The sequence below is a fragment of the Ceratotherium simum genome, chromosome 37, assembly GCF_057802395.1.
Source record: "Ceratotherium simum simum isolate JZ-2026a chromosome 37, ASM5780239v1, whole genome shotgun sequence".
Lineage (NCBI taxonomy): Eukaryota > Metazoa > Chordata > Mammalia > Perissodactyla > Rhinocerotidae > Ceratotherium > Ceratotherium simum.
In genome coordinates, this window is record NC_141936.1 from 20,821,224 (window position 1) to 20,847,434 (window position 26,211).

At 54.9% G+C, this 26,211-nt stretch overlaps 2 protein-coding genes across 9 annotated transcripts in view; one reads left to right on the forward strand and one right to left on the reverse strand.

Annotated features, from left to right (window-relative positions):
* Positions 1–2,221, forward strand: part of USP37 (ubiquitin specific peptidase 37) — an 89,956-nt gene extending 87,735 nt beyond the window's left edge. For 6 of the 8 annotated variants that reach the window (XM_087424833.1, XM_087424836.1, XM_087424828.1 and 3 more), the window contains one exon: positions 1,531–2,220. In XM_087424833.1, coding sequence (XP_087280959.1) covers positions 1,531–1,627 — 97 coding nt within the window. In that variant the 3' untranslated portion in view covers positions 1,628–2,220. Of the gene's footprint in view, positions 1–1,530 lie in introns of all 8 variants that reach the window. The other 2 variants (XM_087424831.1, XM_087424837.1) reach the window with 1 other exon arrangement.
* Positions 49–25,161, reverse strand: VIL1 (villin 1). Its single transcript, XM_004427552.3, has 20 exons — positions 25,099–25,161; positions 20,436–20,521; positions 20,031–20,105; positions 18,751–18,947; positions 17,371–17,479; positions 17,105–17,215; positions 15,351–15,553; positions 15,182–15,260; positions 14,930–15,028; positions 14,093–14,246; positions 13,317–13,417; positions 13,090–13,227; positions 12,325–12,483; positions 10,888–11,067; positions 10,184–10,329; positions 9,319–9,463; positions 8,670–8,858; positions 7,128–7,196; positions 5,887–6,027; positions 49–1,048 (listed from the first exon to the last, which is right to left on the reverse strand). The coding sequence occupies exons 2-20, from the start codon at positions 20,508–20,510 to the stop codon at positions 935–937; spliced, it is 2,484 nt and encodes an 827-aa protein (XP_004427609.1). The 5' UTR covers positions 20,511–20,521; positions 25,099–25,161; the 3' UTR covers positions 49–934.
* Between the last annotated feature and the right edge of the window lie 1,050 nt (positions 25,162–26,211).

Below are 26,211 nucleotides of genomic sequence, written 5' to 3' on the forward strand. Positions count from 1 at the left end.
AAAGGACACATATTCTTGCAGACACTTAACCAGTTGTCGAAGCTGTGGAAATCACCTTCTGTTGGCCTTCTGACTTGGGCTTCCATGCAGCACCCTGACATCTTAAAGGAGATGGATGGCAAAGCAACGTAGGGCCGTAGGCAGCACCGGGTGCCCGTTGCTTTCAGCCAAGGAGCCTGTGAAGCTTTGCAGAAGTTCTGGATAACAGTTTGTAAACCGAGCATTGGCCTTAACTGTGCTCTTCCTTTGCCTTATTATTAAGAGCACCAGAGGGGGGATGAAATACCATTTGCATTTCATACTTGCCTGTAGGCCTCAAGCCTAGACCCAGTGGATATGATATGCTGCTCTCACTAGCTACTGGTTAGTGAGTATTGTGAAACCTCCTACTAGGGCGATCTCCTAGCCATTCAACTCCCTTTCCAAGAAGTGGTCCCCTTTAACTGACCACCTGAGGAGGCAGTGAGGCAAGTATGTGGAAAGGAAAAGCCATTACTCTGGGAAAGTTTATGTCTGGGAAAGACATAAAACTGCAAAATGCTTCAGCCCACCTGCCATAGACGAAAATGACTCATGATAGAGAAATGCCTAAGGAACGTTCGTCAGAACTCATGTTCCATGGAATGTTTGGGTGCTCTTCTAAGGAGGGAAAGCTCTAGAACAGGATGGTTAAAAGTGATGCAACAGCCCAGGATAGAAACAATGCGCCCACCTTCACGAGAGCTGAAATTGGGACCACTGGCTCCTTAGGAGGTGTCGTCTCTGGAGGAATAGGTAGGTTACTAAACAAAAGTGGCATGCCATAGACTGCAGCTCACAGGTACAGCTGTAAAACTTCACTTCAATTAGTGGAAGATTAATACCAGTAATAAAAACAAAAGGAAACGGCAAGCAGGGGAGGGTACTGTGTTAGAGCCACAGCTACTCGTGCTTCTCAAAATAGTCCCTTTGCTTTCTTGAGGCTTTGTTGCTTCCATCGAGGCAGGGAAGAGAAGGCAGCTGGAGTCATCCCCAAGGTGTTGGTGAAATCCTCCACGGACAGGTGCTCCTAAAAGAGGAGAGGGACAGAGGGCGAAGGTCACATTCTTCCCTACGGTTTGCTCTGATGAGAGTCATAGAGGTGTGGTATAGAAAGCAAATGAAGAGCAAAAGCGGGCAATATTGGGAGAGCCAGGAAAGCGATGGCAGGTGGTGGCGGGGGAGGTGCTGGAGGCTCAAGAGATTTGATCCCAGAATTTGGAAGGTAATGAAGAGGATAGTAACAACACGAGGTACATTGAGCTCCTTTTCTTTTGACCAGGGTCAAGTTCACCCTAGCCCTGGAATAAGAATTAGGACATTTGACTTAGCTGGGTTAAGGAGGTACTTCTCTTGCCAGGTCTTAGTTTTGCTCTCTATAAAACGGGGGAAATTTCTTAAAGGCCAATTTTTGCATCTTCATAATGCTTTTATGGGGATGAAAATAATATTGCATGTGAAAGGGCATTGGAAACAAAGTATCTTGTTCATCTTTCTTTACTTATTGAACAGTGAACCTCCAGCTAGAGGATTCTTCTTTCTATCAGCCTGGCCCAGAGAGGAAGCAGATGAGTCGCAGAAGGCAGTCTGTCCAGTTCTGAATGTGTAAGACTAAGCTGCTGTCATCATAGAAGACACAGCTCTTCTAGCAACAGCCCATCATTCTCGGGAGGGGCTCCCTCTCCTGGGGACTGCCTTGCTTTGGATCAAGTTAGCAGGCTGGCTGCAAGGGAAGTAGGGCCCGCCCCAGCCCTAATGGACGGAGCAAGCAGCGGTCTACCTTACGTGTGCTGCTGCAGCGCTTACAAAGACACTGAGGCGGATTTGAGTACTCCCATTTTCACAAGATGAAGCTAAAGGTCAAGAAAGTTCAGGTCATCTGATTCCATTTCATGCTCCACTGCAGCACACTGACCCTCTTCCTTGAGTGATTTCAGGGATCCACTAACGGCCTCTTGTCTTTCCCTCTCAGACCTGTAAAGTATACTACTGTGTTGGGCTGGCCCCGTGGCTTGGCAGTTAGGTGTGCGTGCTCCGCTGCTGGCGGCCCGGGTTCAGATCCTGGGTGCGCACCTACGCACCGCTTCTCCGGCCATGCTGAGGCCGCGTCCCACATGCAGCAACTAGAAGGATGTGCAGCTATGACATACAACTATCTACTGGGGCTTTGGGGGGGAAAAATAAATAAATAAAATCTTTAAAATAAATAAAGTATATTACTGTGCTTACAGATGACTGAATGTTACCATTACAGATATCTTCATCCCTCTTGGCTTATAGGTTTGTTTTTGGTTAAAAGGCAATCTGTTAAAGTCTTTTATAGTCCACTGTGAATGTATCACCTGGATTATTTTGTAGGATCAGGTTTTGCTTAGAGATGGTGGCAGGTGGCAGCAGAGGTACAGGCAGCTGAGGGGAGGGGAAAGATTCTAAGAGGAGAAGCTAGGACAGCCAAAGAACAAATTCAGAGTCAAATTTTTGCCTAGCTATTTTGAGTGGAAAATGAAATATTTGGATAAATGACTTGTACCGGCTTCTCTCGTCCTGTGAACGATCTAGAAGATTAGATAGCACAATTCTACCGTTTTACTCTTGGCTTGGAAATCCTTCTAGGCCTTGGGTATCTTCAGCCATAAGATGAGAGAATTGCCTGAAATGAGCTTTGCTCCCAGCTAACATGATATGATAGTGACACTATTTAAGTCAATCTAAATGCCCTCAAGGCACACTCAAGTAGGAACCCCCAAACTAAAGTTGCTATAAAACAGCGTCTCCCAGCCTTCGTCTCTGCTCCCCCAGGCACCAGGAGTGGCCCGGGGAGTCGGGTGAGAGCAGTGGGTCTCTTTTCCATCTTAGACTGCTCTGCAACGTGGAGGTGCCCTGGAGAACATTTTACTGACTCCCGCAGAGAGCCCTGAACTGAACAGCTCCTTGGTAAACACCTGTAGGTGGATTTCAAGCTCAGGTGGGTCTGAGGCTCTAGTTCTCTAACCTGTCATTAGCTGTGCCTCCTGCCCCTGGGCATTCTCTCACAAGGCTCCTGGGAGCCCTCCCCATCCCCCCAGGCAGGGCAGTAGAGTGCCTTGTTTTGGAAGAAGAGAGTAAATATGAGTGTTTTGGGTATCAGTGGATGGGGACAAGCTGCCTGCCCCAAGTCTGGTTCTAGCATCCCCATCTCCCACCAGCTCCCTCACAGCTGTGGCTGTAGTGTCCTCGGCCTGCAGGTGGCTTCAGGTGTCCTCCCAGGCCCAGCCAGCCTGGCTCTGCAGCTTGGTCAAGACTTCTGGACTCTGACCCCTGGGCTAGGTAGCAGGGACTGCCCATCCCAGTGGACTTGTATCTTTCCACTGTTCCTGTACTTGAACCCTGCGGTCCTGCCAGCTGATTACCGGCCTCACCCATGCCCACATCTGCCTCTCTGTGGTTTACTCCTTGGTGCTCGCTTAGATTACCCTCTTCCTATTGCCTGCAGCCAGACCCACCACCCCACTGTTCTCTGTCACTGGTTCCCCTTCCAAATTTGGAGCAGAGAAGTCTGGAGACCTCTCCCATCCTCCCCACTTGGCATCAAACCTACAGCTCTCCCACAAGAATGTACACTACTCCCATGATAAAAAATCAGCAACAGACAACTGACTTCAAAAAAAAAGATCTAAGGGCCGGCCCCGTGGCTTAGTGGTTAAGTGCGTGCGCTCCAATGCTGGCGGCCCGGGTTCGGATCCCGGGCTCGCACCGACGCACCGCTTCTCCGGCCATGCTGAGGCCGCATCCCACATACAGAAACTAGAAGGATGTGCAACTGTGACATACAACTATCTACTGGGGCTTTGGGGGAAAAATAAATAAAAAAAAAAAAGATCTAAGACTTCTTAGACTGCTTCTACCGTGGTGGGGTTTTCTTGATTCTGTTTGTTCCATTCAAAATTAGCAATCCACTTAGCCTCCTGTCAATCATCTGGTTCAATAACATTGGCTGCCTTTCCCTTTAGAAGTACTTTCTTTAGGCCACATGATACGATGGTAACAGTGGGACTCAGAAGACCTGGTTCTTGCTCTGACTTTGCTACTAACTAGTTATGTCCCATTAGGCAAGTCACTTCCCCTCTCTGGACCTGAGTTTTCTCAGCAGTAGAACAGGCAATGATAATAACAGCTTACATTTAGAGAGCACTTTCTCTGTGCCAGGGGCTGAGCAAATAATAACATCCACAATATTATGAGGACAAATAATACATTGGGATCATCCCAGTATTACAGTGAGGACACAGACAGGTGGATCTGGGAGAGCATGCAAGTGGTCTCCAAGGTGAAGGGCAGGATGCACGTGCTCTGGGAACAACACACTTGGATATACATGGGGCCCAAACCCCTGACAGACTTAGATGTTCTTGGAGAAATCAGGCATCTCTTTTCTGTAGATTCCTTAATTTGTAAGATTTCTTTTGGTTTTTTAAATTTTTTTTATGTTTTCGTGAGGAAGATTGGCCCTGAGCTAAGATCTGTTGCCAACCTTCTTTTTTTTTTTTTTTTTTTTCTCGTAAGGAAGATTAGCCCTGAGCTAACATCCATTGCCAATCCTCCTCTTTTTGCTGAGGAAGACTGGCCCTGAGCTAACATCTGTGCCCATCTTCCTCTGTTTTATATGTGGGACCCCACCACAGCATGGCTTGATGAGTGGTACATAGGTCCATGCCCAGGATCCGAACCCTCCAACCCAGGCTGCCAAAGTGGAGCACACGAACTTAACCACTACACCACTGGACCGGCCCCTGTAAAACTTCTTTATGGTTTCTTACACACAGAGTAAATTTTCTCTCCTCTCAATACCCCATCAATCTAGATTGCAGTCTATTTTAGATCTTCATGAAGTAGGAATGAATATTAGAAATGTGTGGGTTTTTTTGTGTGTGTGTGAGGAAGATTGGCCCTGAGCTAACATCTGCCAATCCTCCACTTTTTGCCGAGGAAGACTGGCCCTGGGCTAACATCCATGCCCATCTTCCTCCACTTTATGTGGGACGCTGCCACAGCATGGCTTGCCAAGCTGTGCGTCGGTGCACACCCGGGATCCGAACCGGCGAACCCCGGGCTGCCACAGCGGAGCGCGCGCACTTAACCGCTTGCGCCACCGGGCCGGCCCCAGAAATGTGTTTTTAACAAGCTTTTCTTGCCAAACTCTCTCCCCGCACATGATCCATGCAGGCATTTCAACCTGGATGTCTCCCAGGTGCCCGGAACCACATGGCCGCCGCTAAACTCACAATCATGCCCCTCTAAACTCAATCTGACCCAGGGTTTTTACTCTCGGAGAATGACACAATTTTCCCCTCTCTCATACTCTTTATCCAGTATCCAGGCATTTTTTTCAAGTGTCATTGATTTTACCTCCTAAATGTTTCCCTAAACCATCTTCTTCCCTCCACCTCCCCTCCCACCACCTACCTAGGCTCCCTTCTCCCTCTCAGCCTGACATGACTGCTGCTTTTGCCACCTTCTAGTCCATTCTTCACTGAGCACCTATAGTGATCTTTTAACAGCGTAAACCTGACCGCCATTCCCCTGTTTCCACCACGATGGCTCTCTTCTACTCTTAGGATAGGCAACACCATCCCTAACATGGCATGAGGGCATTTCTCAGTTCGGCCGCAGCCCCCCTGGCCAGCTGCCCCTCCCCAGCTCCACACACCACCACCCCGCTGGCCGCCTTGCCGGTTCGCTCCACGCTGTACTTACTCCCTGCCTCTGGGCTCCGTGTATGCTGTTCCCCTCTCCAGCCATAACCCTCTCTACCTGAATAATTCCTATTCACCTTTCAGAAGGAGAGCTCTGACTAAACGAGGGTCGTCCTCCTCCTCGAGTCTGACCCACCTCCTTCCTGCTGGGGTCCACACCCGCGGGCAGCTCCTCCGCAGTCTTGTTCATCAGCTGCTCCAGGGGAAAGATGGGTAGAGGCCCAGAACTAAGGTTGCTGGTAGCTGTGAACACGTCCGTTTTAGGGCTTGTGATCTCCTGGGGAAGAAAAGGAAACCACTGTTCCTTCAGCTGGTCTGTGGCTACCTCCCAGACTGCCTGTCTCTGAAGCCAGCAGTGATCCTAGAGCACCTCCTTCAAGAAACCTTCCAAGACCCCCATGCCCCACCTGCCCACACACTCTTCACGAGAACTCAACACATTGGACTTGACCCACAAGCTAGAGCTTGGAGGTCTGTATCCAACCAAAGCCCGCTGGGGCCGGATGACTAGTTTGTGCTATGACTTATGAACTTCTCCATGGCTTCCCCCAGGTGTTCGCAGTCTACCTGGCACATTTACGACCCTCTTTCTCTTTCCTGTTGTGAAACTGTCATCCGTAAATTCACTTAGCCTTGACCTCTCTATGCTTTCCCGCCTGCACCATCAGTCCACCAAGAAGGGTTTATTGAGTGCCATGGGGCTCTCCGCCCACAGGTGGGGCCAAGGAGCCATGTGTTATCTGCTGATTACCCCGGAGTGCTTGTGAAATTGCTCTCGTGTTCTGACACATTGCAGAGTCTGCTTGGGCTTGTTTCATTTCCCCTGTAACCCTGTGAACTTCTTGAAGGCAAAGTTTTGCTTTCATATTTCCATATCCCAGGCTTTTCTGTTAACTCACTGAAAGACTGAAGGAGATGCAGTGTTTCTACCTGGGGAAGGCATCCCCAGGGTGACAGCAGTAGAGAAATCATTATTCTTCAAAGTGGGGTCCACAGACTAACTGTCAAATTACCTGGGCCCTCGGTTAAAAACACGCACATTCCTGAGTCTTAACCCAATTCTACAAACCAGAATCTCTGGCAGTGGGACCTTGGAATCTGCATTGTAATGAGCTTCCCCACCACCACCCCCAGCTCCCCATCACCCAGACTCTCATGCATGATAAAATTTGGGAACCATTTCACTAGAGAATGGAGGAAACGAAACACCTAGAGGCACTGAAGTTAAACAGCAAGAAGAACTTCCGTGAGAAGTGGGAGGAAATGGTGGAGAGGAAGGCACAGAACACTGGCATCCTCTCTGAGCTTTCTGGGCTCCCCCAGGCCTGGCTGGCATCAGCGGGCTGCCGCAGGGCCCAGCCAGCTGCCAGGACTCACAGCACTGATCTGGCTCCAGTCCCCCGAGTTCGTAAGCTCCGCCTTCAGGTCCTCATAGGATTTGGCGTTCTGCAAATAAAGTAAGTAATAAATTAGGCCTGGGTCTCAGCAGAGGAAACGAAACACCATTTTCCTTCAGGAGGTGAAAGAAGGCTGACCCGGGGCCTGGCGGTGACAAGGGGAATGGGGAGCTCATGCAGAGGCTGGAGGAGGGTCCCTGGAAAAGGAGGCTGCGTGGTGAGGATGGGCCCCGAAGGGGCCCAGGCAGGAGGTTGTTTGCCCCCACTCAGCCCAACGTGGGGTTGGAGAGGAGTATGGTCTTTTCCCACCCTCAGGCCAGTGCAAACAGCTACACGCAGCCTTGGGAACCCTGCTTACACTGTGTAGGCTCTGGGGGCTTCAGGGGTCCTGGAGAACTGGGGAGCTCCCCTCAGAGCCTGGAAGGAACCCTGCTGCAGAGGAGTGAAGGGAGTAGAAGGGACGTTGGCTCCATGAGGAGCCCCATCTCCGTATCCCCAGGGCCTGACACTAAGCATGGCACATCGTGAGCCCCAGTTAGGCTGAATGAATGAGTGAGTGAGTCTAAGAGAGAAGCTGGCTCAGACTTAAGGTGAGGGAAGGGCTTCCAGAGTTGGTGACCTGGGACACTGATGTGAATTTAAGAAGCTCTGGCATCTAGATTCGCAGCCTTGAGATTTGTTTGAATCCATCTTCAAGACTAAACTTAGTCCATCAATCACTGAATTTTTTTAAAATATGTATTTGAAGAAATTAATCTAAGCTCTCTGTTTCCCTGAACTCATCTGTTGTGCCAGCTTAGCACACACAAAGCCACCAGGCCAGCACCCATTCTCCCTTAGCCTTCCTCCTCCCTGCAGAACCCTTTGCTGGGTTCCATTTTGAGGACCTGCCCTCTGCTTCTGTCTGGGGCCAGTTTTGGAAGGATCCTATAGGAGTCTGATTCACCGTCCTGCAGGTAAGACCACATGGATGACCATTTTGCTTAGAACTTAGTGCCATGAGGACATTTGTCTGTCCTATAGAACTGACATGTTTTCTCTCATCCGGCATGAGGATCCCCCAACGCTTTCCCATAGAAGTTTCTGGGATGATGGAAACGGTTTTCTTTCTGTGCTGTCCAATATGGTAGCCACTAGCCACATGTGGCTATCGAGCACTTAAATTGTGGCTAGTGAGCAACTGAATCTTTAATTTTAATTTTAATTAATTTAAATTTAAATATTCAGGATGGCTCTTACCAATAATGTCCCACAGCTGTGAGCTAAATCTAGTGCACAAGCAAGACACTGTAATTAGCCTGGGTTTTTGTTAAACTTCCCTCCCTCTCCCTCACTAGGGGGCTTAACGGCCTCACTGCAGCCTTTTTATTCTAATCCCCCTGGAACCCCTGTAGAAATATATCACAGGTCATCCATCACGATGAGCAGAGAAGCCTGGGAGTCCGCCCTGCCCTGGGGGCGTGCCATGAAGCAGCCATCTAGAGAAGGATGTGCGGGACCAGAGTGGGCTGGGGCCACTCACACTCCACTTGAAGGGATCCCAGGCCAGGAACCAGCCCGTGAAGGTGGGGGGCTCGTGTCCCTGCTTCACCACGATGATGGGGGTCTCGAGGTCACGGCCGCCGGGGTGGGTCTTGAGGTATTCCTGCGCCGTGGTGGCTGCGGTTTTCTTCTCCTCCTCATTGGCCTGCTTCCCAATCCAGAAGAAGACCTGTGGAGAAGCCCAGAGCCCGGCCAGTCCTTCCTGTCCTCCCTGGCCCTCAGGGCTCGGTTCACCCAGGCTCAGACGTCCATCAGGGGAGCCTGACCTATCTGGCCTTGACTTTGCATCTTAGAAATGAGCAGGCCGGACAGATGCCCTCTACTTGGATATTCTGCAGATGTGTTAATCCCAGCCTCTCCAGAGCCGAAGACCCTCAAAAACACGCCTCTGCCACGTGGAATAAACTGGACTTGGGAAGAAGAACACATCCCACCCAGCAGCCCCTCCGGCACAGTCCTCTCTACCTCCTTTCTTCTTTCTTAGGCTCCTGTTGTTCATAACACCACTCCCAGGGAGAAGGTACATGGGAGTCAAGAAAACGTCAGACCTTCCCTATCTCTAAAGCCCCTACTTCTTGGCCCTGGGGATTGGGGTGGTGGGAAGGGAGGTCCCCAGGCCTCGGTCCTACCTGGTCCCAGACATCCAGCAGGAACACATCATCCTCTTCCAGGTCATCCTGATTGAAGTCAGGGATTTCTGTGGCCAGGAAGCGCCCGGTCTTGTTGGAACATTCGAAGAGCCGGGGAGTGATGGCCAGGGTTTCCTCCTGGAGTCTGCAGGATGGAGAGGAGACTGTGTTGGCAGGAGAAGGTGTGGGGAAAGGAGAACCAAGGACACGGAACTCTGAGGGACTCCGATATGGAAAGCCCATCTCCTGGGAAAATACTCTTTCTTCTGATCGCATGAAAGATCCCCCCTCCTCCCAAGAGTCCAAGAGTGCTCCAAGGGTGAAATTCCCACTGCTTCTCCAGGACATGCATTCCCGTGGCTCTTCTATAGTCCTCATAGGAAGTTCTTTCTGATATCTTCCCTCTATCCCTCCTGCTGCTACTGCAGTACATGCCCTTTTGCTTTTGAACTGGGAAATAGTGGCTCATGGATCTTCTTTATAAAAACATTTGAAAGACGGTTGACAGCTGGTGCTCCTCAGCATCCGGGTCCTGTGTCAGCACCGAAGGGCAGGGGCTGGGTGGGCTCTGGCATCTTCTTCCCAAAGGGCAAACCTATAGCCCTGCCTCTCTCTGAGCTCGTCCTATGGCTGTGAACACCCTTTGCCAGGGAAACACCCCCAGCAGGCCCCAGGCATACCATGCGGGGAAGCCCGAGAGGCTCCGAGGGCATGCGCTGCCCCTTATTCATCCTGTAGCCCTGGGGGCCTGGCACCCAGAGGCCTCAATCCATGCCTGCTGCAGGCTTTGGGCCATGGAGGTGGAGGAGCTGGGAGGCTCTCCAGCCTTAAAGGTGAGCTGGAGGCAGAGGGGCCCGATAGTTACCTCTTGGTGTTGGCATAGGGGGCCTTCCCGCCCAGGGCCATCCAGAAGCCGGCTGGCTCCTGCCCTTCCACCACCACTTGCTTCTCCGTCCGGGAGATGACGTCAGCCACTGTCTTGGCCATCTCCCGCTCGTCCCCGCTACAGCCCTGGGAAAAGGGGGGTCGGCTGCGTTGGGGAAGACCATTCTAGTACCCACCTACCCCACCGTCCCGCCACGTTCACTGGCCCAGAGCTCTCGGGTCTGGGAGGGCTCTCCTGGATCAGGACCCCACGACACAGCCCATGCAGGGAGAGTTCTGTCATCTTCTCCTCTGTCCTTGACACTCCCGAGAATGGCAGAGGAGACAAGAGGGTCTGCACTCTCCTGACAGGGCAGGAGAAGGACTCCAAGAGGCTGAGGGTCCTCGTCACAGAGATGAATGGAGAGGCAGTAACAGGCACAGGTACAGTGAGAGATGGCCCAGGACATAAACACTGGGGCAGACAGGGGTGGCCAGAACAAACAGAATGAGAGCGACTGACTGAGACACAGAGGCAGAGAATCTGAGGACGGCCAGACCCAGGGCTGCAGGGGAGGGAGCTGGGCAATGAGCCAGCAGGACCTATTCAGCCAGAGGCTCTCGCCCTGACCCAGGTCCGCTCCGAGGCTGGGGGACCCCCAAGACGCACTTGGGGATGGGGAGGCTGCCAGGCCCTGCACACACCTTTCCATACCACAGGTAGCAGCAGGACTGGGTCTTGAGGATGAAGACGTCATTGGAGTTGAGGGAGGTGGCCCGGGGTGCAACCTCAAAGGCCTTGGTGTTGTTGGCGCTGGTTCCCCGGACCTGGAACAGCCGTGTGGCAGGCACAGGCTCGGAGTTGTTAGCCCGGGAGGTGCCTCCCTGCAGGGTGTGGGGAGAAGGCAGAGAGAGAGGTGGGAGTAACTTAGTAAAGTTAGTAAAGACGATGGGGGATTAGTGGGACGCAGAGAACCAGAGAGGAAGAGAGACTGGCGGGGGGGGGGAGTCTGCCTGCCCCCTCAGGTCCTCTGATCCACCATCACCAGACTAGTCTTTCCAAAACATTGCTTTGGTCTTGGCACTCCCCTGCTCAAAAACCTTCAATGGCTCCCCACTGCTTATAGACTAGAACCCGGGCCTTTGAGGGCCCCACATGATGAAGGTGCAAACGGCCCTTCCAGACACACTCTCTGCTCTCACCAAACTCTCCAGTCAGGCTCCTCACTGCTCCCCACGGATCCCTTCCTCCGGGCCTTTGTCCTTGCTATGCCCCCTGCACACCATGCCCTCATTTCACCTCCACTGAGATCTTCGACTCCGACCCCAAGGTCAGATCTCCTCCAGACCCGCTTTCCACCACGAACCCTATGCCTGTTCCCAGGTTACTGTGGTCACGCTCATCTCTGAACTCAGCTTGACCTTCCAGCCTTTGACCGCATGGTGCCCTGGGCTCTGCGTCCCTGCTCTCTCCACAAGGCGGTAAACAGGATTCTTGCCCCGCTTGGCGCCTTGCAGAGGGCTGGCTCTGGACTTAGCAGGTGCTCGACAAGCAGATTGTTGCTTAAATGAATGCAGGAGGCGTCTATTTCATTGTGCGTGAAGGCGTCAGTGCAGTCTGGACAGGTCCATTGTTTGGGCAAATCTAGCCAAAATAAATTCTCTTTTCGTGTAGAGGATCCAAGGAGTTGGGGTGTAGAGAGAAACAGGACTTGCACAGGCTAAGTGCTCACTACGTGTTTGTTTGTTTGTTTTGGTGAGGAAGATGGGCCTGAGCTAACATCTGTGCCAATCTTCCTCTATTTTGTATGTGGGACGCTGCTGCAGCATGGCTTGATAAGCAGTGTGTAGGTCCGTGCCCAGGATCCGAACCAGCAAACTCTGGGCCACCAAGGCGGAGCCTGTGAACTTAACCACTACACCACCAGGCTGGCCCCCCCATTATGGGTATTTTTTAAAGTACCAAATGGTTGTTTCTATTTCCAGTTCCACATAGATGATGGAGCCTCAAACAGTCCTCTCCTGCGAAGAGTGGGCTTCACCTCCAGCCCCACCCCAAGCCCACATCCCCTTCCCCATCTCCAGGACGCCCACCCAGCCTCAGTTGTGGTTACTGACAGGCGCACGGCCCAGCAGCCATACCTGGTAGACCACCATGCGTCCCTTGAAGATGGACATGAGGTGAGGTGGCTCCTTGCCCATTGTGACCCGGATCTGAACCGGTTCATCATTATACTTCCGGTCCAAGATGACGGCTTGATAGGCCGAGGCTGTGATTTCATCCGGGCTGGCCTGGCTGCCCTGGGGATGAGTGGGACGGATGGGGTGGGATGGGGTCAGCCCTGGATTCTGACCCCATCCCCAGCCTCAGCAACAACTCCATCCTCAATTCTGATCTGGCCCCGAACCCAAATGTCTTGCCCACCAAACTCCACCCTGGACACAGTCAAAAACCCCACCTGACCCAGACCTCAGTTCTTCCCAGCCCCACACCTAACCCTTCCCAGCCCCCAACCCTGACCCACCTGGAACCCCAGCCTTGACCCTAGACCTCCTCTCCTCCTTACTGCACCTTCCTTGGGGAACACCATTTCTACCACACCACTCACCCCCAGCACCCAAGCATCTCCCTGCTCCCCCACATCTGGACACAGAAACCAGAATGTGAAGGAAACGTGCAGGAGGCCATGGGAATTGGAATGGAAACTCGGAAAACCAAAAGGGCAACGGGTTGTGAATGGGGGTACTCAGTGTCAGTGGAATCTCACAGCCAAAGCAGTCCCAAGATGGAACGGGGGTGAGCGCCCCATCACCAGAGATATTCAACTCAAGGGTGATGGCCACTTGGCAGGGGTATAGTGGGAGCTGAGCTGGCTGTGCTCTAGACAGGGTGGGACGGTGCCTGACCTGCCAGATGTAGAGCAGGTAGTGCTTCTTCTCGCCGATGAGGTAGGTGTAGAGCAGCAGGTAGCAGTCGCCTCCATAGAAGTGGCCTACCCACTTGGAATCCACAGGCACCAGGTCTAGGTTCTCAATGCGCCACATCTGGGGCCGGTAGCAGGCTAGTGTGAGGTCCAGGACGGGCTCTGCCAATCCCTGCCCCCCCAGCACGGGCCTCCCTCCCATGACCATACCTGCACCTCCCCACTCCCGTCGTCCACCATCTTCTGCTGGGCAGCCACCTGGGGCTGGACATGCATGGACGTGGCGTCAAACTTCACCTTCTCCACCTTGGCTGGAGTAGGGGGGAATCATGACACCAACTGTCACCAGCTGAGGTCCCCTAGGTCCTCACGACAGCCCTGAGTGGTACCTACCATTCTTAGATCCATTTTACAGATGAGGAAACTGAGGCTAGAGAGATTCAGTAGGTTACCCAAGGTCACACAGCTGGAGAGAGGCAGACCGTATCTCCCTGCGCCTAAGACTCACACTTCCCCAGGGCCTCCCAGAGGAGCCAGGAGAGGGACAACCCTCTTGTCCTCCCTGGGTGCCTGGCACTGAACTTGAGATTGTCCGGTGAGAGACCAAAGCTGGTTTCCAGGGAGACCCAACTCCCTCTACTTTATATGTGGGACGCCTGCCACAGAGTGGCTTGATGAGCAGTGCATAGGTCCGTGCCCAGAATTCGAACCTGTGAACCCCGGGCCACTGAAGCGGAGTGCCTGAACTTGAACCACTGGGCCACTGTGACAGCCCCTCAGCTCCCTTTTTGTGACAACTCTTGAGTTTCTCCCTGTCCCCTCGTGTCCCCACCTCATCTGGGGAGCCCAGAGCCAGGGTAAAAGTGCTCATGGAAGAGATGTGTCCAGGAAGGAGGGCGGGAGGCAGGTCTGGGTCCCTGGCCCCATTCTCCTGGCCCCGCTCCCGGCTCCTGCCCTGCCCCGCCCTGTCCCAGGCCGGCCCTCACCCACGGAGCCCAAGGAGTGGGTTCTGCCCAGGCCTGAGGTCCGGTTGGGCACTGTCCACTTCTGGAAGAGCTGCTGAAAGACGGCTGACTCGGCCCCGTCGTTGAGCACCTCCACCTGCGTGCTCTGTGGGTACTGCTTCGCTTTGATAAAGTTCTGGGAAGAGAAAAGGGGTGGCTGGGACTGGGGCCCTCCCCTAGCTCCCACCCCCCAGTGCAAGCCAAAGCCTGGCTCTACCCCCAACCAGACCCACCCACAAACCTACCCCTGGGCCCAAGCCCGAACTTGCACCCAACCCGAAACTTGCACCCAACCCCAGTCCCAACGCTGACCCCACACCTAACCCTGCTCTGGCCCAACCCCAAGGCGAACCAGACCGCAAACTTGATACCATCTCATTTCTGACCCTGACCCCCAGCCCCCATCTCCAACCTTGAACTCAACCCCCAATCCAACACTGACCCCAAGCCAGTTAGGGTTACTGACTCCAGCCTCAACATTGACCCCAAACTCTGACCTGGCCCTGGCCCCAAGCTGACCCAGTCCCCTCTTGCAGGAAGGCCAGCATCCATTTCTCCCTCCCGTCTCTGAACCAGGCTCCAGTGCAGGGAGGTGGCTGCCCGCATCCTGAGGAGGCCCCAGGGCTGACTGGTGGTTGGCTCCCATCATGCAGAGAAACCCCAAGATGGCGACAGACCAGACCCTCAGAGCCCCAGGTAGGTGGGCCCAGAGCCTTCCCTCTGCCTGGCGCACCACCGAGGTCTGAGCCCGCTTCCTCTCCCTGCTCAGTCTGTCTCCCGCCCCTCTCCCCTTCTCCACCTCCCTGGCCCCATACCCACCAGTGCCTGGTTCATGGCCTCCTTCTTCTCCTGGGCATTGGCATTCTTGCCTTTCCACACGAAGATCTTCAGGCCTCCCTGGTCCAGGATGTAGCAGTCCTGGAGGCGGGAGACAGACCCCGGGTGACAGCCTGGTGGCGCCGGGCGTGGGGGCTGCAGGCACAAAATCTCCTTCCCTCCCCAGCCCCGACCCCTGGCACTGTTCCGGCTTTAGGGGAGGGGGGCAGCGGGCAGGGGCCTCCAGACCCTCACCTCGTGACTGAGCAGGTCTTGTGTGAGCGGCCGCGTGGCGACTTCTCTAACCACCAGCTTTCCCTCTGAGTCCGACACGCTGCAGGACAAAGGCACGGCATAGAGAGGAGGGGTCCCCCGCCCCCCAGGAAGCCCCCCGCCCGCAGGGGGAGCCCGGCCGGGCACTCACTGGTACAACTTGAGGGCGGCCTTGAGTGCTGTCTCCACCACCGTGTCGGGCACGGCCGCCTTCAGCTCCCTCCGCGGGCCCAGCACGTGGTTCATGATCTCCATCAGCTTCGGGGACGCCTTCTCGTCCTCACCGTCCACCACGCCCACGTAGGTGCGCCCGCCCCGCTCCTGGTCCCGGATCTCCTTGGCCAGGGTCATGCCCTGCAGGGAGGCCCCGGGTGACCCACGAGGGCGGGGGACAGGGCAGCGTCCATCGCCACATGGCAGAGCCCCGCCCGCCCGCAGCAGCCCCATGGGGTGAGGCACCTCCCTGCTTTTCCCCTTGAGAGGACCAGGCTGTTAGTGTGTGGGTAAGGGAATCAAGTGAACCCACTGGAAAAGTAGGGGGGTGGTTTGGGGGGACCTCTTGGGCTTTCAGTTTTGACATTATTTGGAATTTATGATTTTACTTCACACTTTTGGACAGGAGCTGAGCCCTGCAGATCACAGTGCTCAGTCTCTGCCCCAAAGCGTCCTTATGCACACACACACACCCTATGTGTGCTCACACACACATAGACACACACGTGCAGCATGCTCCCTCATGTGCTCACACACACACACACACACACACACACACAGATACACACCTGGCTCACCCTCCTCAGGCCATCGGTGGCTCTTCTGGTTACTGACATTTTAGCCCCAGGCCCCCTTCTCTTTCCCCTCCCTCCCTGGTGGTCTCACCCCCTCCCGGGGATTCTGTAGGCCGCTCAGGCCCATATGTTTGCCTCCATCCCAGCTCTCTGCCCTCATCTTGTTTATCCAACTTCCATGATAACCCCCTTTTAAGATGCCCAAAGCTGAACTCCTGATTTTCTCCCCAAATCTGTGGCTTCCTCATCATTCTCATCTCGGGAGGTGGGACTCCGTCCATCCCCAGGGTGGCTCAAGCATTACGCCCTGCATTCTGCCTCGCTTCACCCCCACACAGGTCAAGCGGATTCCACCTTCCTAGTCCAAGGAGCCAGGCCCCTCCCCCACTCCTCACCTGCATGGCCCCCGGGGGCTCCCTGCGCCCCTTAGTCCCTCCACCCCCTTTCTCTGCTCAGAAGTCATTGTGACCTTCAGTGGCCTCCCGGGCACTGAGAACAAATCTCAACCCTCTTACACAGCCTTCTGGTCACATAACATGCCCCTAGGAGACACATGCCTGATCTCCTCTCCAAGCTTCCCGAAATCCCCATCTTGTGCTCTGGCCAAGCTGGCAAGCCCCCAACGGGCCCCTTCTCTCCTGCCTCCCCACCCCCACCTCCTTCCAGAAGCCTTCCCAGAAGCCTTCCCAGCACCCGCAGGGCTGCACTCCCCACCCCTCTCTTCTCGATTAGTCTCATCACGTCTGTCTCCCCACTGGACAGCCGGCTGGAGGCCAGAGCCAGGGCAGGGCTCTGCCCATGTCATTCACCACTGGATCCCCAGCGTCTGCTACACAGCAGGGACTCATTAAATCTCAGTGGATTAGCCACAAGTTCACATGTGAGCTCCGACATGCATACCTCTCCCCATACACACAGAGACTCAGAGCCACCTTCAGACACACCCTCCCCAGCAGTTGGTGGAGAGAGGCCTGGGGAAGCGAGGGTCGGATGGGGTGGGGGCGGCGTGGCAGAAATCTGGCAAGTTTGACTGGTGGGGGAGGCCAGGTGCTGGGTGTGCAGGGGCAGGTGGGGGCTGGGTGGGACTTGGGAAGGGTGGTGCACGGGCAGGGCTTACCCTGAGTCTCTCCAGGCGGTTACTCTCTGGCCCATTCCACTGGATGATAAGCTTCCCGAGGTCCAGGAGGAAAACATCCCCACGGTTGAAACTCTTCCAGGACACCTCCACCTGGAGAGCCATGGGGGAGGCGCAGACCCCACTCAGACCCCATCATCTCTTCCCCACCCCTTCCCTGCCCCTCACCCCTCCTGGGCCTCTGTCGTCCATCCAGGCTGGGAGGGGCACAGGGGAGGCCATGCCCCAGGGCCCTGGGGGAGGCCCACCTCTCCAGCCACCACGTTCCTCTTGCCCTTGACGTGTAGCAGCCGCTGGATCTCGTAGGAGTTGGTCTCCACTTGCTTCATGCCAGAAGCCACACCCCCCTTCTGGATCCTGAGAAGAGAGGTGAACTGATCCAAGGGAGTGGGCTGGCAGGGGTGAAAGGCCCCTGCCCTCCCAGATCTCAGGTACCTGGCTGGGCCCAGGGTGAGGTGTATGAGGCACTCTCTCGGAGTCATGCAAATACAAGGGCAGTCTGTTGCCCATTTGCATGACCTTCCTTGGCAGTGAGTGTCTCCTTAGGGTCTGCACCCTAGACGCCTCACTCACCTCACCCTCATCCCTGCCCCACTGAGAGGCCTGCAAAGACAGGTGCCTGCTCACGTGGTAATGAAGGAGGACAGGACAGGACTCTGAGGGCAGGGACTGAAGGGAAGGAACAGAGGGGAGACGCTATGGGCTGAATTGAGTCCCCTCCCAAACTCATGTGTTGAAGCCCTAACCCGCCATGGGGTGGTATTTGGAGATGGCGCCTTTGGGAGGTAATAGATTTAGATGAGATTTAGATGAGGTCATGAGGGTAGGGCCCTCATGATGGGATTACTGCCCTTATAAGAAGAGACGCCAGAGAGCTTGCTCACTCTCTCCACCACACGAGGACACAGTCAGAAGGTGGCCATCCACAAGCCAGGAGGAGAGCCCTCACCAGCAACCGAATCAGCAGGCACCTTCATCTTGGACTTCCCGACCTCCAGAACAGAGAAAATTAATTTCTGTTGTTTAAGTCACTCAGTCTGTGGTATTTTGTTAGGGCAGCCCAAGCAGACCAAGGCAAGAGAGGTGCCAGCTCAAATGCCCAAAGCAGTGGACTGCTGGGTGGGAAGTAAGTGTGGGAATACAAAAGGGAGGGGTGGGGACTGTGGCTAACTGGAGAGCTCCTGGCCTATCCTACAGGTCAGTAGCAACTTCAGACTTTTCAAGAAAAGCTGGAAATCAGGGCTTTTAGTGTGAAAGGCCTGCTTTAGGGAACAAAGGGGCAGTCATTTGCCAGAGAGGAGACTTAATGTGATGCCCTGGAGGGCTTCCTTGGCCACTAAGCTCTCCAGGACATTCAAATAGGGGTTGATTTACAGAGATTCATGAGTTACAGAATTCCAACCAAAGACAATCTCAGAGGCATGAAGACCAAGGACAGAGCAGGAGCAGAAATGGGGGTTGGGGAGTGGAAAAGTGAAGAAAAGTCACCAAAAGCCCATTGTGGGTGCCCCTGATGGGCGTCCCCCACAGCCTGAGGCTCCCTTCCCAGCCCCAGGTCTGCCCCCAGCCTCAGGTGACCCTCCCCTGCCCTGGCCCGACTCCCCAGCCTGCAGCGCGCCCCTCCGTACACAAGGCCCTGCTTGAAGTAGCCTCGGAAGGTCTCGCTCTCGTTGCCCTGGACCTCGCGGTGCTGGACGGCCCGGCCCTGCAGGAAGTCGTCCATCTGCGTGGTGTAGATGGCAGCCGCCCCTTGCTCGTCCTGGGATGAGGCTTGGCCGATCCAGTAGTGGATGTCATAGGAGAGGTGGCTGCCCGTCTTGTGGATCTAGGGAGAGGGCGTGTCCAGTGTCCACGAGGCCCTGGGATCCCACAGCCCTCTCCCCGCCTCCCTGCTTTGCATGGTCTCCCATGCATGTGGGGCCTGGGCCACAGGTGAGCCCTGAGTCATGGCCGCAGCTCTGCCACAGACTCTGAGACATGAGACATGAGATGAGTCTTCCTCATCTCATCTTGGAAATAACTTGGCTGGACCATAGCAGTGTTTCCCCAAGAGGTGTGCACGGACCTTCAGAGGTCAGGGGTGATTAGGTGGGCTACAAACAAATGTATATACAAAATGATTATGTAAATATTTTACAGCCACTTTCTGTGTGTGACACGGGACCCTGCTTTCCATTTATGGTAATGACGTAGAGTTATGTTTTTAAATAAATGGATTTAAATTTTATTTATTTTATTTTATTTTATTTTATTTTATTTTGTGAGGAAGATTAGCCCTGAGCTAACATCTGTTGCCAATCCTCCTCTTTTGGTGAGGAAGACTGGCCCTGAGCTAACATCCGTGCCCATCTTCCTCTATTTTGTATGTGGGACGTGGCCACAGCATGGCTTGATGAGCAGTGAGTATGTCCACACCCGGGATCCAAACCTGCGAACCCCAGGCCCCCGAAGCGGAGTGCGTGAACTTAACCGCTATGCCACTGGGCTGGCCCTGGATTTAAATTTTAAAAGTGAGTCAATATAAGGAAAAATACAAATGCATTACTACTACAGGATGGGACAAAAATCAAGAAAGTGACATGAAGATGACTATGGATTTTGAAAACATGGACTCAAGGTAGGGTGACATTCCACCAGCTCAGAAGGTCCCCCGAGACTGTAGATCCACAGAAGGTCACCTCAGCTGGGAGCTCAGAGGCCCAAGGGCAGGGAGAACCTCTTACATCACTGACCCTGCGGAGCCGCCTCTAGGCAGGGCACCTGGGCACACCCAGTCAATGCCATCTTGGCATGAAGCCAGGCCAGCAGTCCCCACCCCGCCCCAGCCTCATGTTTCTTCCCTGACACAGCAGTGGGCTTTGCTCTCTGCTCAGCCACCCCACTTCCCCACTGCCCTCCCCGCACTCACAGCCAGGACAACGTAGCAGTCACCATCAAAGAAGTTGCCATAGGTGTTGGGAGGAACAGGCACCATCTGCATGGCCTAGGGCGAGAAGGGTGGTCAGAGGGGCTGCCTTGGACCCTCTAGGGCCCCGCTGTTTAACCAGAGAGTTGGGAGAGCAGAGAACCCGGGAGGAGGAGTGCATGAGGAAGCTGACAAGGAGAATGGCGTGAGGAGGGGAGGGAGAAAAGGAGCAGGGAGATGGGGACAATGCCTGAGGACAGGGGAAGGTGGCGCTTAGGGACAGGTGCCAGGCGCTTGCACGCCAGCAGGGCAGGATTGGAAGATAGTAAGAGTCATCCCAGGCCCCTTCCTTCCTTCCGTCCACCCCAGGCCTGCAGAGCCCACCCCCCTACACAGGCAGGGCCTCACCTCGATCCTCCATATCTGCACCCCGGGGGTGGTGATGTTGAGGGAGTCTTTGACCTGGCTGCTCAGATTGGTCATGGCGGATGAACCTGGAGGAGACGAGTGTGGGAGCAAGGCCTGACGAGCTGGGAGAGCCCTGGGTTTCAGGTGCAGCGCTTCCAGCCCAGCCCTAGGGCGCTCCCAACAGGAGGCCAGGGCTGGGGGAGGAGAGGGGTTTGGCTCCCCATCCTGGGCCCTAACTGGCTGAGGGCCCAGCCTCCAGCCTTCCCACCCAGCTCTGATCTTGTCACTCTCTTGCTCAAACACCCACCCTGACTCCCTATCGCTAACTGAATAAGCCCCCACTCCTTAGCCTGGCATTCAAGGCCCTTCCTTCTCTAGCCCCAAACAATTTTTCTTTCTGAAAATTTTTTATCAAAGCCATGCTTGGTTAGAAAAAAAATCACACAGAGTTTTAAAAAAAACCAGAGAAGGGAAGAATAAATAAGGGCTGAAAAGTGTATGCACCCAAAAGAATTGAAAAAACAGGTGTTCAAACAAAAACTTGTACACGAAGTTCATAGCAGCTCTATTCACAATAGCCAAAAGGTGGAAACAACCTAAATGTCCCTCAACAGATGAATGGTAAACAAAAGGCGGCATATCCCCACAATGGAATATTATTCAGCCATAAAAAAAGAATGAAGTGCTGATACACGCTACAACGTGGATGAACCCCGAGTACATTGTGCTCAGTGAAAGAAGCCAGGTACAAAAGGCGACGTATTGTATGACTCCATTTATATGAAATATCCAGAACAGGCAAATCCATAGAGATAGCAAGCAGATTAGTGGTTGTCAGGGCCTGGGAGGAGGGGGTAATTGGGAGTGACTGCCAGTGGGTACGGAGTTTCCCTTTGGGATGATGAAAAAATTCTGGAACTAGATAGTGGTGATGGTTGCACAACATTGTGGATGTACTGAGTGCTGCTGAATTGTGTGCTTTAAAGTGGTTAAAATGGTAAATCTTACATGTATTTTATCACATTAAAAAAAAGTGTATGCAGCAGCTTCCTTTTTCTTCCTAGCTACCCCCAAACACCCCTCAATCACTTTTCGGGGTGGCCCACAAGATGTAGACCCCACTAGGATGGAGGCTGTGTTCGTTCAGTACTGAATCCCCAGCATGTAGCACTGTGCTGGCACCTCGCTGAGTGGGTGGGTGGGTGGACGGATGATGCATGGATGGATGAGGGATGGATGAGGGATGGATGAGTGGGTGGGTGGATGGATGGATGGAGGGATGGGTGGATGGATAAATGGGTGGGTCGGTGGATGGGTGAGTGGATGGATGGGTGGATGGATGGATGGATGAGGGATGGATGAGTGGGTGGGTGGATGGATGGATGGAGGGATGGGTGGATGGATAAATGGGTGGGTGGGTGGATGGGTGAGTGGACGGATGGATGGGTGAGTGGATGGATGGGTGGATGGATGGGTGGATGGATGGGTGGATGGATGAGTGAGTGAGTGAGTGAATGAGTCAGTGAGTCAGTGGATGGATGCATGAATGAATAAATGACAGAGTGAACCTTCCCACTGTGAACCACCCTCCACCCACTGAACTGGAAGAAACCTCCCCTCCTCAAGCTTCTCTTATAGTATCTTTTATGGCTCTTACTCTTTTGACCTGTAGCTGTGTTCTCCACTCCAGGAGCTCATCAGAATCACCTAGGGAACGTTTAAACAATACTGTTGCCTCGTGCACAGGCCACATCCCCAGGAATACTGATTTAATTAGGCCAGGGTGGGGCCTGGGCATAGGTACTTTATTTTTGCTTTTTGGGAGGCAGGGCGTGGGTGCTTTTAAAACTCCCTGATGATTCTGATATGAGCCAGGGCAGAGAACCACTTGTCCCAATTATTCTCCTCCCTGGTGTCCTGCCCCTCCTACCAGGCTAGAGGTCACCCCATTCCTCACTGAGCCTACCACCCAGCCTGGCATGGAATTGCCCTCCACGAATGCTCCTTGAACTGATGAATAATGAATGAAAGGTCATGTGGCCCCGCCAGTCCCGCCTCTGAGCGCTGACAGCCTGGAATCTCTCTATCTAATCTCTCCTTGCACCTTGACTCTGTCACCTCTTGGAACAATGACCTGGCCTTTTACTGCTGGGAAAACTCCCTCTTCTGAGTCCTGAGGGGTGACTGCTGTCTTGAGCATTCTGGAGTTTGGGGGCAAAGTCACCCTGCCCAGCCTCTGATTAGCGCTCCCTCCAGCTGATCAGGGTCACCTGCCCATCCCCAGCTCTGTGCTTGTAGGAGCCCCTTGTGCCTAGTCCTGTTGGATGCCCCTGTCAGCCATGGCCTCCTCCATGAGGTATTTCTCAACCCAGAGAGACCCCAGGGTTCCCAGGGCTCCTGGTTCAGTAGAACAAATTTGGGTACAAACGAGGAGAATGTTTTCTGTTTTATTTCAATCGCTACCTCTGTCTATAGCCCCCTTTCTCCAAGACTCTTGGACACCCACAAGCTGTATGAACATGGACCCCGTTTCTTCATCTCTGAGGTGAGGGGGTCGACTAGATGATATCTAAAGTCCCACCAGGGACATCCTCTCATGCTAGGAGCGAACAGCAAGAGGAATAGAGGGGAGACGGGGGGGGGGGTGCCTCTTGCCCATCAGAGTGGACATTCAGGGGAGCAGAGACTTGAAAGAGCCGGTGCTCTATGCCCTAGAGCGAAATGGGACTGGGACCTCCAGCAGCCTCAACAGGGAAAGGGGAGCCTTTTCGGGGCCAAGTGTGGGCAAGAGGATTCTGGGGAGGGTGGCTCTGAGAGCCACGGACACCCGTCAACGGCTCCTGCCCCTATCCATGTTGGTCAGAGCAGACGCCTCTGCTCCCCAACTACCGGTGGGACCTCCCCAGCTCTCCTCTCTCTCCTGAACTGCTGGCAGGAAAATGGGCCCCTCACTCACCCCACCGCCGACAGCATCGCGCTGGGTTTGGAGCTGCATTGTCTTCTCCCTCAACTTGAATTCACTGGCTCCCCTCTCACTCCCGGTCCCCTCTCTTCTCTGTCCCCAACTCAAGGAAGGGCATCATCAGCCCGGGAAGCCAAAGTCAGCCGTCCGTGCAACACCCTGGACCCCTCCCTCTCTGGCCCTTCTGTCCAATGGAGCATCTCTCCAGTCTGCCCCCTACACACACCCCTACCCCTCTCCGCTCGCACGCTGCCTTTTAGCAATGAGAACGCGCACCCTGGCCCTGGCGCCCGCACGCCGCTTCCCCCCTCCCTGTCCGCGTCCTTGCTTCTGCTGTTCCCTTTACCCAAGGCCCTCCCCACCTCTCTTCACCTGGCAGACACCTGCTCCTTCAGACTCAGCTTAGGTCTCATTTCTTCCAGGAGATCTTCCCAGAATCCTCAGACTAGGCTGGGGGCCTCTCCTCGGGGGCCCCAAGACGTCCTGGACCAATGCCTCCCTTGGCCCCCTCACCACATGGTGATGAAGGTCTGAGGTCCCCCAGGGTCAAGCACCTGGCCACGGCCGTCCGCGTGGCCCCAGCTGCCAGCGCACGGTACGAGTTCGATACATATTCACCAAGCTGGAGGACTGACCAGTGGAATGGAAGGGATGGACCTTCTTGGGGCCCTGGAGGGAGTTAGGGCTCCTGCTCCCCCCAGGCCTCATCTTTCTTTTCTTAACCGCTGCCCTGTGGTCCTTGGGGTTCGGGCTCCAGAGAGCCCTGGGGTCACTGTCACTGCCACTGCTCTTAGTCCCCAGTCATGCAGTTCCGAGCTGGACAGGGATGTGGCAGTCCCCGAGACAAAGGACACCCTCCTGCTCCCCCAGGCCATGAGAGCAGAGAGAGTGGACACGCCTCAGCCCCCCGCCTGCAGACTCTGCCCCTCACCAGCCAGAGAATGCCCGAGCAGGCTTCCTGGGAAGGGGGCAGTCAGAGCCTGGTCTGGACTTGGCTCCCACCTCCCCCACGCCCCCATTTCAGCTGAATGGGGCCACCGTGGCTGGTGAGGCCGAGGGGACCGTCCTGGTGGAGGGGAGATGAGCAGAGGTGCATGCTAGGGTGGCCTGGCGTGGACCAGGGCCAAACCGCCCTGCCACCACCACCAGCAGCCCCCGCCCCCCACCTCTGCCCATTCAATCCCTGATGGCTGTTACTCGCACCCTAGGATCCAGGAGACGAGAGCCCGAGGTCCCAGGAGTGTCAGGGAAATGGCAACACAAAGAAAGAAACCATTTCAGATGAAGAAGAAATGCGCAAAGAGATGGGGCGGGGGGATGGGGAGAGTAAGGTCAGGGTGACCAACTAGTCCCGGTTTGCCCAGGACTGTCAGGTTATAAGTCTAGAAGTCCCACGTTTCCAGCTTCTCCTCAGTCCAGGGCAATCCGGGATGGTTGACACCCGAAGTGGGGTGGGGGCCAGTGGCAGGTGGGGGTCTGAAAGACCAGTTGTCTGGGGTGGAGCCCACACGATTCTCTCCTTGGAGGCCCAGGAAGCCACGCTGGGCTCCTTGCCCTCCAGACTCCCGAGTGCCAGGTATTTCCCTCACACCCGCTCCAAGGGGCTGCAGGAGGCCCCAGGCCGCCAGCGGGAAGCAAGGACCCTGTCCCGTCCTCTCCCACCACCTGTGGTCCCCGCGTGTCCCCGCACAGTTGCCTTACCTGTCCGGAGGAGGCGGCTGCCACCTGGGAGAGCTCAGGGAGTTGTGGCGAGCTGGCTGCTCAAGAGAGCGACCTTTGTCCCCACCCCCCCTCCTCTAGGAACTGCCTTCACCATATAAGGGAAGATAGGGCCCCAGAGACAGAGAAGGGTGAGGGGGTGGGGAGGCAGGTGCCCGCCAGGTCCCTGGGAGCCCGGAGCCCAGCAACACCCTGACAGCCAGAACCGAGGGGCCCCACCCTTGGCTCCCGAGTGAGCTCCCGGGGATGGGGTGCCCTGGCTGCAGGCGGACAACACCTGCCAGGGAAGGTGGGGACGCCTGGACCTTTCCTCCCACCAGCCTGGAGGAGGAGGAGGCTCTGGTGTCCACCCTCCTTCCCCTGGGGAATGGCTCATGGGCCAGGGGACGCCAGGACCCAGGGATGCAGGGTTGGGAGTTCACACTTGGGGCCCTCCAGGACAGAGGGGACCCTGGCACCCCTTAGGTCTCTCCTACTTGGCATGACGCTCACTCAGAGCGGGCATAAGTGCGCTTCTTGTCCCCCTTCACGGGGCACTGGCTCCACCTGGAGTTTTTATGAGCTGCCATAAGCCAGTGCCTTTGGACTCTGCTCTGCTGCTCTCTCCCAGAAGCCAAGGCTTCCACGTCTGACCCCTGACCCCAGAGGGCCCATCTCAGGATGGGGAAGGAGTGCGGCCCTCTCCCATGTGGCTCTTGGCCAGAAGTCGGCTTTCCAGCAAACTCAGCACCTTGGGCAGTTGCCCCCTGACCTCCACGCTTGCTCCCCTGTCACCTCTGAACCCTGGTCCTCTGGAGGGTGAGACAAAGCGGGTGGGGCAAGGGCAGCCCCTCCTCCCGACCACACCTTCCCAAGAGTTCTGGAGACCAAATGCATATGAGTGTGCACACGTGCATGTGTGTGCTTGTGTGTACGTGTCAGCGTGCTCACGCACAGTCTGCGAGGGCGAGTAAACACACCGAAGGTGCTATTTTGTGTTTAAAAATAACACCCTTTTTTGTGAATAAAAAGAAGTATATATTCACTCAACTATACAGACAGGCACAAAGAAAAGAAAGCACTCATCTGCAATTCCACTACAGAGATAATCTGCAG

Excerpts from the sequence above, each read along its gene's own strand:
- VIL1 (XM_004427552.3), bottom strand. The coding sequence starts at position 20,510 with ATGACCAATCTGAGCAGCCAGGTCAAAGACTCCCTCAACATCACCACC. Across the intron at positions 15,029-15,181 it reads AAGACCTGCTCAGTCACGAG|GACTGCTACATCCTGGACCA; the intron begins GTGAGGGTCTGG and ends TCCCGCCTCCAG. Across the intron at positions 11,068-12,324 it reads GACGCATGGTGGTCTACCAG|GGAGGCACCTCCCGGGCTAA; the intron begins GTATGGCTGCTG and ends CACACCCTGCAG.